This window comes from Octopus bimaculoides, chromosome 9 (assembly GCF_001194135.2).
Source record: "Octopus bimaculoides isolate UCB-OBI-ISO-001 chromosome 9, ASM119413v2, whole genome shotgun sequence".
In the NCBI taxonomy this organism is placed as follows: Eukaryota; Metazoa; Mollusca; class Cephalopoda; order Octopoda; family Octopodidae; genus Octopus; species Octopus bimaculoides.
In genome coordinates this window covers 69859934-69873942 of record NC_068989.1, presented here as the reverse complement: position 1 = coordinate 69873942, position 14009 = coordinate 69859934, and the positions used below count along the sequence as shown (strand labels likewise).

At 33.9% G+C, this 14009-nt stretch overlaps 1 protein-coding gene across 5 annotated transcripts in view; it reads right to left on the bottom strand.

The window, feature by feature from the left end:
- LOC106881649 (transient receptor potential cation channel subfamily M member 3) overlaps nt 1-14009 on the bottom strand; it is a 662626-nt gene that overhangs the window by 167095 nt on the left and 481522 nt on the right. For all 5 annotated transcript variants that reach the window (XM_052970748.1, XM_052970745.1, XM_052970746.1 and 2 more), the window contains one exon: nt 1449-1665. In XM_052970748.1, the coding sequence (XP_052826708.1) occupies nt 1449-1665 (217 nt within the window). The remainder of the gene's footprint in view (nt 1-1448; nt 1666-14009) is intronic.

Here is a 14009-nt window from a genome sequence, read left to right as displayed (position 1 = left end):
CACCATCCCAAATGTAGAGTCAGTATTAATTTGTAGGTCTCAGCTGAGCTTTATAGAGGCTTAGAAGTTGTTAGGGATGAAGTATTTTCTAGCTTCAGTCTTTGCTATATTGAAGATGTGCATTCACCAGGACAGATCTTTAAAAGCGAAGCTTAGCATTTGAAGCAACTGTGAAGGTGTGCTGGTCATGCTGAAGGTGACAAAGTGAGTGTGATATTAGTTTTTTGGTATGTGTAGTGATTGTGTCTTTTGCCTGTTGAAGAAGTAGATTGCCAAAAAATCCCAATGAAGGGATACATTCAAAGTCTCTGTTCATTGAGGCAAAGGAGAATCTTAATGAGATATCTAGGCTGAATGTGGATGATGCTCTTGTGTAATACTTTAGGGTTAAATGAAGCATGGTATTATCTGTAAGATAGAAGGATGAGTATGTGAAGTAAAACTGAACTTTACAGTACATGAATGCTGATAGAGCATGTGTCAGAAAGAGCTGTATCAGCACATACTCCTATAATACAATCCAAATGGAAGACACTGATCCAAACTAATGAACTCTTAATACCAATCTACCTGAGACTACTCTGATTATATTTTACAAGGTCCCTCTTTTAACCCTTCAGCACTCAAAGTACTGTCAAATATTTGGTTTCTGTCCCATTGCGTAACATCTTGGGCAAGTGTTTTCTACTACAGCCTCAGGCTGACCAAAACCTTGTGAGAGGATTTGGTGGATAGAAATTGAAAGAAGCCCATTATATATCTATGCGTGTGTGTGTGTGTGTATATATATATATACATATATATACATATATACATGTGCATGTGTGTGCACGTGCACCTCCTTGTCTTGGCAATGTATGACAGCTATAAATGAGTATCCTCATCATACAAGTGATATGTTTTCAGTCTTCCATGAAAACATGCCTAATCATGGAAAATATTACCCTGCTTGGAAGTGAGGGCTGGCAAAGGGAAGGGTATCCAGGTTTAAAAATCCTGCCTCAAAGAATTCTGCTTAATCCATACAAACAAGGAATAGTGGCTGTTAAAACAATGACGATGATGATTATGATACATCTATATGATTATTGCATGTTAGTAGTATTTGAATAGTTTATTTTGTGATTGATTGTGGTTTCAGAGATTATTGGTAATGTATTGGTGGTAGGAAAATTGTATTTGAGTTTTTCTTGTTTTATTTTTAAATGTATAAGAGAAGTTTACTTGTACATTCAATATTGAATGATTATGAGCCAGGATATTGCATATTTACGGAAAAATTCCAGCCATTCAAAGTTTCAAATTGGTATATTTTCCTGCCAAATCCATAGAAGAAAATACGTCCAGTCATTGATCTGTGGGTGTACAGTTTGTGTCTCATAAGTTTCGTAGTTGTCAGCTAACACCATAATTGTGAAGGAAATAAAAACAGTTAATAGTAAACATACCAGTATTGGTTCCTCCTGTTACTATCCAGGCACCTGTTGTTTTGGCAGCTTTCAGGAGGCCTTTCCGGAAAACACGTTTCAGTTTGGGCTGGAGATCAAAGTTTAATATTCCACCATGCACTGTGATCAGCAGTTTAGGCAAGTCAAGCCCCCAAAACTTTTGTAACAATTCCAAAATATGCTCTACTTTACTGTCAAAACTGCTCAGCCGAACATACTGGAAAAAAAAAAAAAAAAAAAAAAAAAAAAAAATTAGAACTATTTCAGCTAAAAAGAGAATAAATTCACAAACCTATCCACTCTTGTTAATACAAGCAAGAATATATCAAATTTAAGCAATTAGCACATCACTTCTCTTTGCAAAACGTGCAAAAACGTTGCAACATTAAAATTTCATTTTGATGATTCTTATATAGTAAAATAAAATATCAGTGACTAGCTCATAAATGAATAACAAAAGATGTTCATATTCTATAATATAGAATATTAATACAAAATGAAACAAAGTGAATATATCAATTCAATGAACAATGTGCTTTAAATGGCTACTGTGGCTACTACAATGTAATTGTTATATTTTGAATATGTGATTGCAGATCAAATCTCTTTCCAAACAAGCGCAACACTGAAATATGAAATTAATTTTGTTCAGTAGACAAGTTTTGGTTTGCACATTTATATAGACCAGCAATGAAATGGAATTGTGATACATCCAAATTAATTACGGTTTGATGCTGATGCTTACAATAAAGTTATAAATTTACCTATAAAATTACTCATAGAACTGTATTCCCACTCTTCTAATCCTTCACATGAATTTTTCTTTTTTCTTTTTCTCTTCCTTACCCTTCCTATGTTTTTCTTCTGATGAAGGGCTAATGTCTGAAATGTTAAGACTTTCCCTACCTTTTGAATATTAAGCTAATACAGTAGTCGTTAAAACTTGTTCCCCTGTGTTGTCTTTTTTCTTTTTGTTTGTTGCTTTTACAAAATAAACTTATCAAGTTTTATTCAATATTTCAAATAAAAAGAAATTAAAAAATAAACAATGCACTACTGCAGTATGGCCACAGACTACGAACTAAAAGCAATAAAAGAATAAAAGAGAGAAAATACATTTTTACAATGAATTTTTATCTATCAGATAGAGAAAAATAAACCAGTCACTTTTTTTTTTCTCCAGTAAACACAAATAAGATAACAGGAATCTCTAAACTCCTCACCCATTGAAGAGAAAAGTTGTTTAAATGAATTTGGTATTTGTGTTTGAAAGTTCTAGTTCCAGTCAGCTCTGCTTGAGCAGGTATACAACAAGGAGGTGGTTGAGTGAGCACAGTACTCAATCGTTATTTGTCATTGTAAGTATCCAATTAGATTACGTTATTGTACAGTTTACATCTAAAAACATGTGCTTCACATTTAAAAAAGCACAAAAATGTAAAAGAGTTCTTTGAGGATGCACAATGGGTAGATAAGAGCAGCTATTTCCACTGTATCACTTGTGAGGGGGTGCCGAAAAGTTCCTGACTTTGGGTAAAAAAAATACAAAAGGATCAGTTAATTATGATTTTATTTAACATATTCCCCTTTCAGATTCACACATTTACTGTAGTGGTCCTTCAGTCTTTCTACACTCTGTGAAAGAACTCGGAAGGTTGGGCCTCCAGCCAGACATTTTATAACAGCCTTAAAACCAGGAACTTTTCAGTACCCCATCGTATAATTTTCGTGTGAGTGTAGACACACACATACACTTCCAAGCATTAATAATGTTTTAGACAGATATTGTTATTAAATAAGTGAAAGCAATTTAATCAAATATCAAACAAAAAGAAAAAAAATGCATTTGCTCAATATGGTTTTATAACTTAGACTGAAAAGCTGGAACACTGCCAGTATCCCAAATATTCTGGCGTGTTTCTAAACCATGGCATAATATTCAGGAAACATTTAAATTATGTAAGGACCGAAGCATGAACATGGAATATTTTGCAAATTCTAATAATTTTCCCAATGAAATGCAAGTCTTCAGACACTCAGAGTAACAGCATTGACTCTCTGCTATTCAGCTGTGGACTATATGTACCCAGTGTGGTAAAGATCTTCACATACAAGATCTTTAGACACCAGTCTCAATAAGACATGCTGATATATAACTTAGCTGTGCCACATTTGCAAGCATTAACCCTTTAGCATTCAGATTATTCGGTCGAAGGTAATGCTTTTTATTCACTTTGTTTTGAATTAACCATTATCCTGTAGCTTTGAGATTTCTATGATGCGAATGTACATTTTTAGAATGACATTGCAGGGTATGTTTTAGAGGCCAGATCTGGCCAATTTGAACATGAAACAAATAGAATATGTGGGCTGAATATTGCTAAATTGTTAATAACCTTTACCTGTCACCTGATATTGCCCCTCTTGATACTATAAAAAGTTAGCACTAACAGAGCTGGAAGAAACAAACACATGTCTGATAAAAGACATCTTACACAGATATTAACAAATATGAAGATGCAATCAGTGAAAATATTTCATAATATCCACTGTTCCTCCAGATGTCTCCAAACAACTATCTACACACAATTGCAGAAAGTATGACTAATAATTGCAAGAACTTTGCAATAGTTAAACAAAAAAATAAATATAGGTGCAGGTATGGCTGAGTGGTAAGAAGCTTACTTCCAACCACATGGTTCTGGGTTCAGTCCCACTGCATGGCACCTTTGGCAGGTGTCTTCAACTATAACCTCAGACCAACCAAAGCCTTGTGAGTGGGTTTGGTAGATGGAAACTGAAAGAAGTCTGCCATGTGTATGTATGTATGTATGTGTGTGTGTTTGTCTCCCCATCACTGCTTGACAACTGGTGTTGGTGTATTTACATCCTTGTAACCTAGTGATTTGGCAAAAGGGCCTGATAGAATAAGTAGTAGGCTTTAAAAAAAAGTCTTGGAGGTCGAATTGTTTCACTAAAACCCTTGAAAATGGTGCTGCAGTATGGCTGCAGTCAAATGACTGAAGCAAGTAACAGAATAAAAGAATAAATAAATAAATAATGCGATTTCTATGCAACTTTTTCATCATAATACCTTCATTTCAAATTTAAATTTCTAATTCTACCTCATGTTGTGAGAGGATGGTCATCTCATTGTATTAACAGCCATTACTAAGGGAAGTCATGTGTATTTAATAAATAGTCCACTAATTCTATATATGAAGATGGACGACCCAGGAGAAAATTCATTAAGGAACTAGAACAAGTAGGAAATATCTTAATTAGTTCCTTATTAGATTTGGCTGAACCATGATTGCTTAAGTGGATTTAGGATACAATGCAGAATCCACCCTCTGTTACTGTAGAACAATCCAAATCCATTATCAGATTCTTTTGCTGTTTGGATCATTTGAGAAAGAGCACAAAGGATGTGCAAGGTTGTGTAAAATAAAGTGGACACTTTTGATATAGACAGGGGCTCAGTTATTCTGTGTATATTTCATTTCTAAAATATGTACACCTTACAGCCAATAACAATAATAATCCTTTCTATTATAGGCAGAAGGAATGAAATTTGTGTGTATGTCTACTCTCCATGCTGGCATGGGTTAGATGGTTTGACTGGAGCTGATAAGCCAGAGAGCTGCACCAGGTTCCGGTCTGATTTGGCATGGTTTCTACAGCTGGATGCCCTTCCTAACATCAACTACTCAAGGAATGTAATGGGTGTTTTTGGGTGCCAGTTACATGACACCAGCGACAACCATGACTATAATTCAACGACCACAACTATGATGCACAGATGCTATTTACATGGTACTGGCAACAACCACAACGATTCATGGGATGACCACCACTATTTTGCAGATGAAAAACCAGAGCTCCTGGCATTGAAACAACGTGTTAAGTATGTGAAATTGGTAATATTTACATTATACAACTACTTCTACTGCATAGTGTAAGGTAGAGGTTGATAAAATGGGTATCAGTAATGTGTTGATATGAAAATTCCTTTATGTTAAAACAATAACAAAAAGCAAGAAAAGGGAGAAGAAGAACCTGGTCAGTGCCTTGCCTAAATAAATCAATATTTATATGTAGATATTGTGGTATTAAGGCAGAAGCTGGAATAATACATACTGAATTAAAATTCGTTTTGACCTTCTTGTAGGAAGATATCGCTCACACGCAAAATATAATAACATTGCTTTACTAACATAATAGAATCAATAAAATATTTATGCGAAATGCTTTCAAGAGGAGTGGAGAATATAATTCAATAACTCATATACCATTAATCATCCATAACCATAACAACAATATTAAATGAAAATTTTAAACTGAGTATGTACATTAATTATTTCAAAACATCTAAAATCATGAAAATTAAATTTATTACTACTATTTCCTTGATCACCAAATAGATCATGAAAATTAACAATTCCTTTCATTAATATAGTGTCTTTTTTTTGTACTAGATTCTCAGTGATATATTACTGGTATATATTTAATTGTCCACCTAACTAGTCATAAAAATTTATATATTAACAATTTCTTTCATTGATATACCCCCTTTTTTCTGAGCTACACTCTCAATGATAGTCACTCAATATATTACTCAATCGATCAACATATTGATCATAAAAATATATTTATTAACAATTTCTTCCATAGATACATTGGCTTATTCCTGAACCAGATACTTAGTGCTACTCATCCATTTCAGTATATTACTCATGTATATTTTATTGATCACCAAAATAAATCATGAAAATTAACAATTCCTTTTATGGGATACAGCCTCTTTTAGATACTCAGTGATACTCGTTTGATATATTACTGGTATTTTTTTCTTGATCATGAAATTGATAATAAAAATTAGTTAAAAGTTTTCTTCATTGATTTATTCTAAGCTAGATCACTCAGTGGAATTCAGTTGTGTCATATAATACTAATATCTATTTAATTGATCATGAAAACTAACAATTCCTTTCATTGATACATCTTTTTTGTGAGCTAGATGCTCAGTAGTACTCAGTTATTTGGTATATCACTGATGAATGTTGAACTGACCAAAGCAGACTGAACTTGAAGGCCTGAAGAATCATTGCTCTAAGATGCGTTTAACTGCTGCCATTAACAACATAGCTCAGCCAACAATTGTAATAATTTTTCTTTTTACATCATAAGCACACAATTTTTTTTCTTTTAGTAAGAGGGAAAATAAGAGTGTGACATTTATATATTACAATAGTTAATGTAAATGGCTTCAAGTGCATGTGCATGAGGAAAGAGTAAGGAGTGAAATATTAAAAAATGTAAGGAAGAAAAAATATACTAAGTAAGGGAGAGAACAGAAGAATGAAGCTCAAGAAGTAGAAATAGAGCAGACTTGCCAGGAGGCTCTTTATGTACTTCATGCTGCTTGCTACACAAAGATTGAACAATGAAACAGTAAAAACAAGAGATATTGCCATTATTTTAAAACCCTTATAGTGAAGTGCTATATAGGTGATTGTGATACATGTGTGTATAGGGAAGGAAAAGAGACAGAAAAAAAGGGAGAAAGAAAGTGAAAAAGAATAAACATAAAAAAAACCCATTCCAAAACAGAAAGTTAATGATTTCTAGTAATGACTAGAGAGAAAAATTAAAAATAAAATAAAAAGAAAATTTTTGAAAATAATTGAAGATGCTGTAGTCCTAAGTTAAATTACATCAATACTATCTTAGATCCAGTAATTATGTAGTTAATGGTAATAGTGTTGTCGAGAGTAATTAAATTGCATCTACCTGACAGATGCAATTTAGTTAGAAGGTTTTGCTTATAAGTGTTCTGTGCAGTAATTTATTAACATCTGTATTTATGCAGATAATTAACAGTGCTAAAATCAAAGCCGAAGAAAAAGATCAGACCATATAATAATAATGACATTTATTATGAGGCTTATCTACAAAGAAAAGAAACCACATGAAGTTATGTAACAGATTAGGAATAAGATTAAGAATATTTCTACAACAAATCAATATTTATAGATCAAAAATGTCTACAGTGATTCTCGAGTGAGTTTATGTAGTAGTTCAGACAAAGCCTGGTAGTTATTTACGTGAATTACAAATTACACCACTCCTACAAGTCCAGAAATACATAATCAGATTCTAATAACAAACCAACAGCTCTAACAACAACAACAACAAATAATAAATAATGTAAATAACATTATATAAATAACACCCGTCTTCTTTGATTATATTGCTTACAAACTAGATCTATGACAACCAAAGAGCACAGCCACAATGAACAAATATAAATATCACAGTACACGAGACCTATCTAATGCTAATGAGTGACGGATAAACAAATTGCATTGTAAGAGTCTAGTAGAATATATATATATATAAAGGACGGCAATAACATTAATCGGTTTGTTACCATATTTCTGTTGAAACACACTATTTTTGATTTAGTTAATTCTGAAAATAATGAAGAAAAATAAAATAGGTGCAGGTATGGTTGTGTGGTCAAGAAGTTTGCTTCTCAACCACATGGTTTTGGGTTCAATCGTATTGTGAGGTACCTTAGAATAGTGTCTTCTATAATAATTGTGGACCAACCAAAACCTTGGTAGATGAAAAATGGAAAAAGACCTGCATGCATGCATGCATGCATGCATGTATGTGTAAGCATGTGTGGTTGTCTCTCCTCAACTTGACACCATGTAATTGCTATATGTGAATTTCAACATTTTCTGAACATGTCTAGCAGTGGAGAAATATAACCTTGTTTGGAAACAGGTAAGGGTTGGTGACAGAAAGGGCATCAAACTGTAGAAAATCTACCTCAATAAATTTTATTCAACTTATAGAAGCATAGAAAAGCTTGGAAAGATGGACATTAGAACAATGATGATGATGACAATGATATTAAACTGATATTTGGAAGATAATTCAACATTGAATTTTGATGGAAGGTTTTAAGATCTAGATTAATTTAAAACAGGAAGCTTGTATCATAAAACTAGGGGTGGCCTCAGTTAATATCAAAAAGGTTAAGATAATGTTCTAGGGTCATACAACACTCTTTAGCAGACCCACATCAAAATTTAGATGATATCATGAATAAATTCTATACAATGGACCATGCATTTATGGAAGACACACATGAATATATTATTATATTTACAGTTGGAATGCTCTTCCTATCACTAACTCTTACTTGTTTTTTCAAATAAAACCTATCTTATTACACTTGTCTTCAGAGGCTCAAAGCCATTTCCCTTCGTGATGTTATTCTTTTGTATTCTAGGCGCAAGGCCTGAAATCTTTTTTTTTGGGGGGGGGGGCGATTAGATCGACCCCAGAATGCAACTGGTACTTAATTTATCAACCCCAAAAGGATAACCTTGGAAGATTTGAACTCAGAACGTAAAAACAGATGAAATACCACTAAGCATTTCACCCAGTGTGCTAACGTTTCTGCCAGTTCACCGCCTTCCCTTCCTGATGTTTTTGTAATTTCCCTTTGTCAACAAATCATCTATATTTGACAAAGGAAATGAGAACAACATCATTACTTGTAGCTCAGCGATTTTTGGAGAAGCACAAATGCAAAGTAATACACAGACAGCACACAACAGTTTTAGTTTCTGTCTACCAAATCCATTGGAAAAAGTCAGCAAATTGGGTCAATAGGTTCCTCACAAACTTTCCGAGTCTAATCACCGCAGAGAGTGAATGTGTGCTCTTCTTTGCTGTCATGTCTCATGAATGAACCTTTTATCAACCGAATTGTGACTAGTGACGAGAAATGGGTTCTCTATAAATATGTCAAGTGCTGAAGATGGTGAATAGGGAAAGGAGAAACATTGGCATTCCAGGCTAAAGAAGGTTTTCACCCATGCAAGGTGTTTGGTGAGATATGAAAGGTTTAGTCCATTTTGAACATTTAAACCCAAACCAAACAATAACGAAGGAGATCTACTGAGAACAGCTTAAGTCAGCGCTAGAAGAAAGATGACCATCTTTGGTTTCAAGACGAAAGGTGTTCTTCCATCAGAATAATGCCTGGCCACATAGAGTGAGGATGACATTCCAAAGGCTGGAGCAGTTTGAATGGGAAACAATGCCCCATCCACTATATTCACTGGACATTGCCCCATCTGATTATCATTTATTCCTCAGTCTTCAAAATTGTTTGGACGGAAAAAATATGAATTCTGCAGATGAGGTCAGAACAGTACTGGAGGAGTATTTTTTGTCACAGACAAGTGAATTATGGAAGAGGGTCCTTGCAAGTCTACCGGATAGATGGAAGAACATTGTACAAAATGAAGGAGAGTATATTTTAGATTAAAAAAGAATTTTGTTTATCTTAATTTTGAAAAATAAAAGAAGTATAAAAAAACTGCATTATTTATGGGATGACATAATATTACATGAGGGTGGGAGTAGCTAGAAAGAAGACAAAGATGGTAGTGATGAAGTGCTAGAGCAAACTCACAAAGTATAATGCAGTAAAAATAAAAGAAAAGTGTGTTCATAATATGCAATAAAGAAGTAAACTGATTTATGAAGTTTGAAAGATAGGTACAGTCATATGTTGAGGCATTTCCATTTTAGACAAAAAAACTATATGGGAAACAAGAATCATAAATATAGTAATGACAGCAGATTTTAGTCACATAGACTTGCTGTCACTGAAACATGTTTGAATATCAATAAAACAGGTGCATTCCAGTACTCCACTCTTTCACCTGAAACTACTGATAAAATAAATAGCAGTTATACACCAAAGCTGATTCAACTGAGTCTATTATTCTCCACAAATTTGTGACCTTGTGCCAATGTATGAAATCAATATCTGCCAGTGATCTCGGAAATATAGAAGTATAAGCATTGGAGTAACTTTATAATCAAATCAATAAGCCTAGCTATAAATGCTCTACAGCATCATACTGATATTGGTTTATGTGATCTTACTATCTTGGTGCCCATATAGCTATTCCAATTAATTAGAACTTATAGTTTATTAAACTTTCCACAAAATGAGAACTTTACTAATATAGCGGTGTTTATCATTATTGCTAGAGCTGAAAGATTAACTATCATTGAGGTTATTATATGGAGTAGCAGTAGTGCAAACATAGCTGGAGTTTGCTCATCTTATGTTGTGCATAGTGGTATGATGGAAAGCTCTTGGAGAACCAATGTAATCTGGTTTGGTAGTCCAATGGGAACAGCTAAATTTCCATTTCTACATACATTTGTATGAGGCAGGTTGACATAAATTACTATTAATTCTCTAATTCTTTGCCTCTTCTAGGACTATACTTCATGTCAATATAATAAATTTTTGTAATATTTATCATTAGCAATATTTTATAATAAGAGGCAACTGGTGAGTTGACATTCTCATGAATGTCAACTATTCAAAAAAAAAAAAAGGGCATGATTATCACAACATCTTTTTTTTCTGTCTGCTACATTTTATCCTTCAATGGTTAATTAAATAAATTTACTAAACTCTACCCAAAATTTTTCTGGCCTTTGCCAACTTGAGAATTACTCCATGGAACCATTTAATCTCTTAGAAATAGCAGCCAAATCCTTTCAAATTATAATATATTGTTAAGAACAGGATGAACACATTGAACAATGTCATCATAGATAATTATAAGAAGAAGGGTTTGGTCTCAGCCAGAATGCCTTTGATTATAGGTATACTGATTCTGAGCATATCTGGGACTAAACACAAGTCCAGGATTAAGACCAATAACCATTCCAACTGTGACATACCTATTTCTTATTTAAACATAATATACCAAAGAATGCACTATCTAATGTGTACTTTCAATATTTATTTAATGATAGAGGGTTAATTTGGTTATTATTTCAACTAAGTCAAGTAACAATATAGAGGCTCCCTCCTTCATAGTTGTATGACTGTATGTTGTTGCTTAGCACCAGGTGAAACCTTATTGAGCAAAATTATAGCCAAAAGCATTTCAGTCATGACCATCCTGTCTTTTTAGGGGCATCCAGGATCATTACATTTGTTAATGTGTCTCTTTCTCTTTTTTAAAATAGCAGGATGTGATTTAAGGGAAATTTGGCTGTTAGTTTTTTTTTCCCATTATAATGAGAGGATCTATGTGTAAGATACTTGCTGCATTTAACGGAGTTAGTTTTACTGGATAATGCATAAAGTTGTACAATGGCTGTGTGGTCAAGAAGTTAGCTTCCTAACCACATGGTTTCATGTTCAGTACCATTACATGGCACCTTGGGCAAGTGTCTACTAGAGCTCCAGGCTGATCAAAGCCTTGTAAGTGGATTTGGGTGACAGCAACTTAAAGAAGCCCATTGCATATGTAATATATAGTTGTTTTTGTATACGTGTGTGTGTGTGTGTTTAGACTCCCTGTCTTGGCATCAAATGATTGTCACCATCATACAAGCAATATCACTCATTTTCAATACTGCATAAATTTTTTTAATTTTTTATATGTCTGGCCAAGGGGAAATGTTACCTTATTTGAAAAGAGGTGAGGGTTGACAAGAGAAAGGACATTCACCCATAGAAAATTTTTGCAATGAATTTCATCTAACCCCTGCAGCCATGGCAAAGTGGATGTTAAAACAATGATGATGATGATGATGATGATGATACTGTGGCTCAATGTTTTTTATAAATGCAATTTTCAAAGCAGTTATTTGTCAATTTTTTAATATAGTCTGTAATGTCATTTTCAATATTTTCCTCATTACATTTTCAGACTCCTTGTATTGTAATAATTCTTCTGTTTTCATGCAGTTTGATGTCAAGGAGGATTAAAATGTCAAAGAGAAGTCACAAATTCTCTTTCGTTGTCCTTTTTCTATTTTTCTCCATAATCTCATATTATGATCTTTGGATATTTTGCTTTCATCTTTTTAAATTTTAAGACAGGACTCAAATAAATGTGAAATTTATCATTTTGATATTTATGTCATTTATTTTCTCCTTGACTTGAAAGAGTCAGCGTAATAACCAATAAATCTAACTATAATAATAATAACTCTTTCTACTATAAGCACAAGGCCTGAAATTTTGGGAGAGTGGGAAGTTGACTGCATCAACCTCAGTGCACAACTGGTATTTATTTCATCAACTCCGAAAGGATGGCAGACAAAATCGACCTTGAAAGAATTTGAACTCAGAGTGTAAAAACGGATGAAATATCACAAAGTATTTTGTCTGGTGTACTAAAAATCCTACCAGCTAGCTGCCTAAATAATATCAACATCAAAACAACAACTGCCATCATTAACTTCTTGTCTTCCTCAGTACTTTTGTTATTATTATTAATTGTCCTGAGGATTTTTAACCTGGTAAATTACATTGTGACCTTACTAATGTTAGTGCAATGTAAATCACATCTAGTATAGTCTGTAATGTGGTTAGCATGAGGAAGGGCATCCAGCTGTAGGAACCATGTCAAAGCACATGCTGTGGTTTGACTGTGTTTTGGATCCTGTTGGATCATGTGAGTATGGAAGATGACATTAAAAGATAATGATGATGTGTAAGAATTTGTGGGTGTGTAGCTTACAGAGTGAATTTTTTTAGGGATGCAGGCATGGGTGTGAAGTTAAGAAGTGGTACTGGGTTCAATCCTACTGCACAGCACCTTGGGCAAGTGTCTTCTGCAATGGCCCCTGGTAGACCAAAGCCTTGTAAGTGAATCTGATAGGTGGAAACCAAAAGAAGCTCACCATATGTTTGTATATATAAGTGTGTGTGTGCGTGTGTGTGTGTGTGTGTGTGTGTGTGTGTGTGTGTGTGTGTGTGCGCGCGCATGCACCCTTATCTTGGCATCATGTGAAGGTTGTAAATATACATATCTAACATACAAACAGTGTTGTATATTTCCAGTCCAGTCTTCCAGTAAAGTCACGTCTGGCCATGTGGAAATATTACCTTGCTTGGGAACAGGTGAGGGTTGGTGACAGGAAGGTTCGGTGAATTCTGTCTGGCCCATAAAAGCATGTAACAGTAGTCGTTAAAACAGCGGTGTTGATGGATGGTGATGATAACAATGCACGTGTTACTTAATAGTACAATGTCTATATGGTTGTTGCTCTTATAAAATCCATAATTTTCTATGAAACTCACAAGTCTGCTAAACATAAATAACTACACATTATATCACGAGAACAAATAATGAATTAAAGAACAAATCAGACAGATTGCATAACCAAAATCCAATAATACTTTTGAACATAGTTTAAACATAGACGAGACACAATAACTGAGATCAAAGCAATGTCTGAACCTCACTACAACCATTGCACTTACAGCAAATAGTTTTCCTTCAAATTTGAAATTGGATCTCTTTTATCTCTCTTATTTGTTTCAGCCTTTTGACTGTGACCATGCTGGGGCACCAGCTTCAATTTTTTTTTTTTGTTGAATGAAATGACCCCCAGTACTTATTTATTTCTTTTTTAAACCTGATACTTATTCTATTGGTCCCTTTGCCAAACTGCTAAGTTACAGGGACATAAAAACATCAATACTGG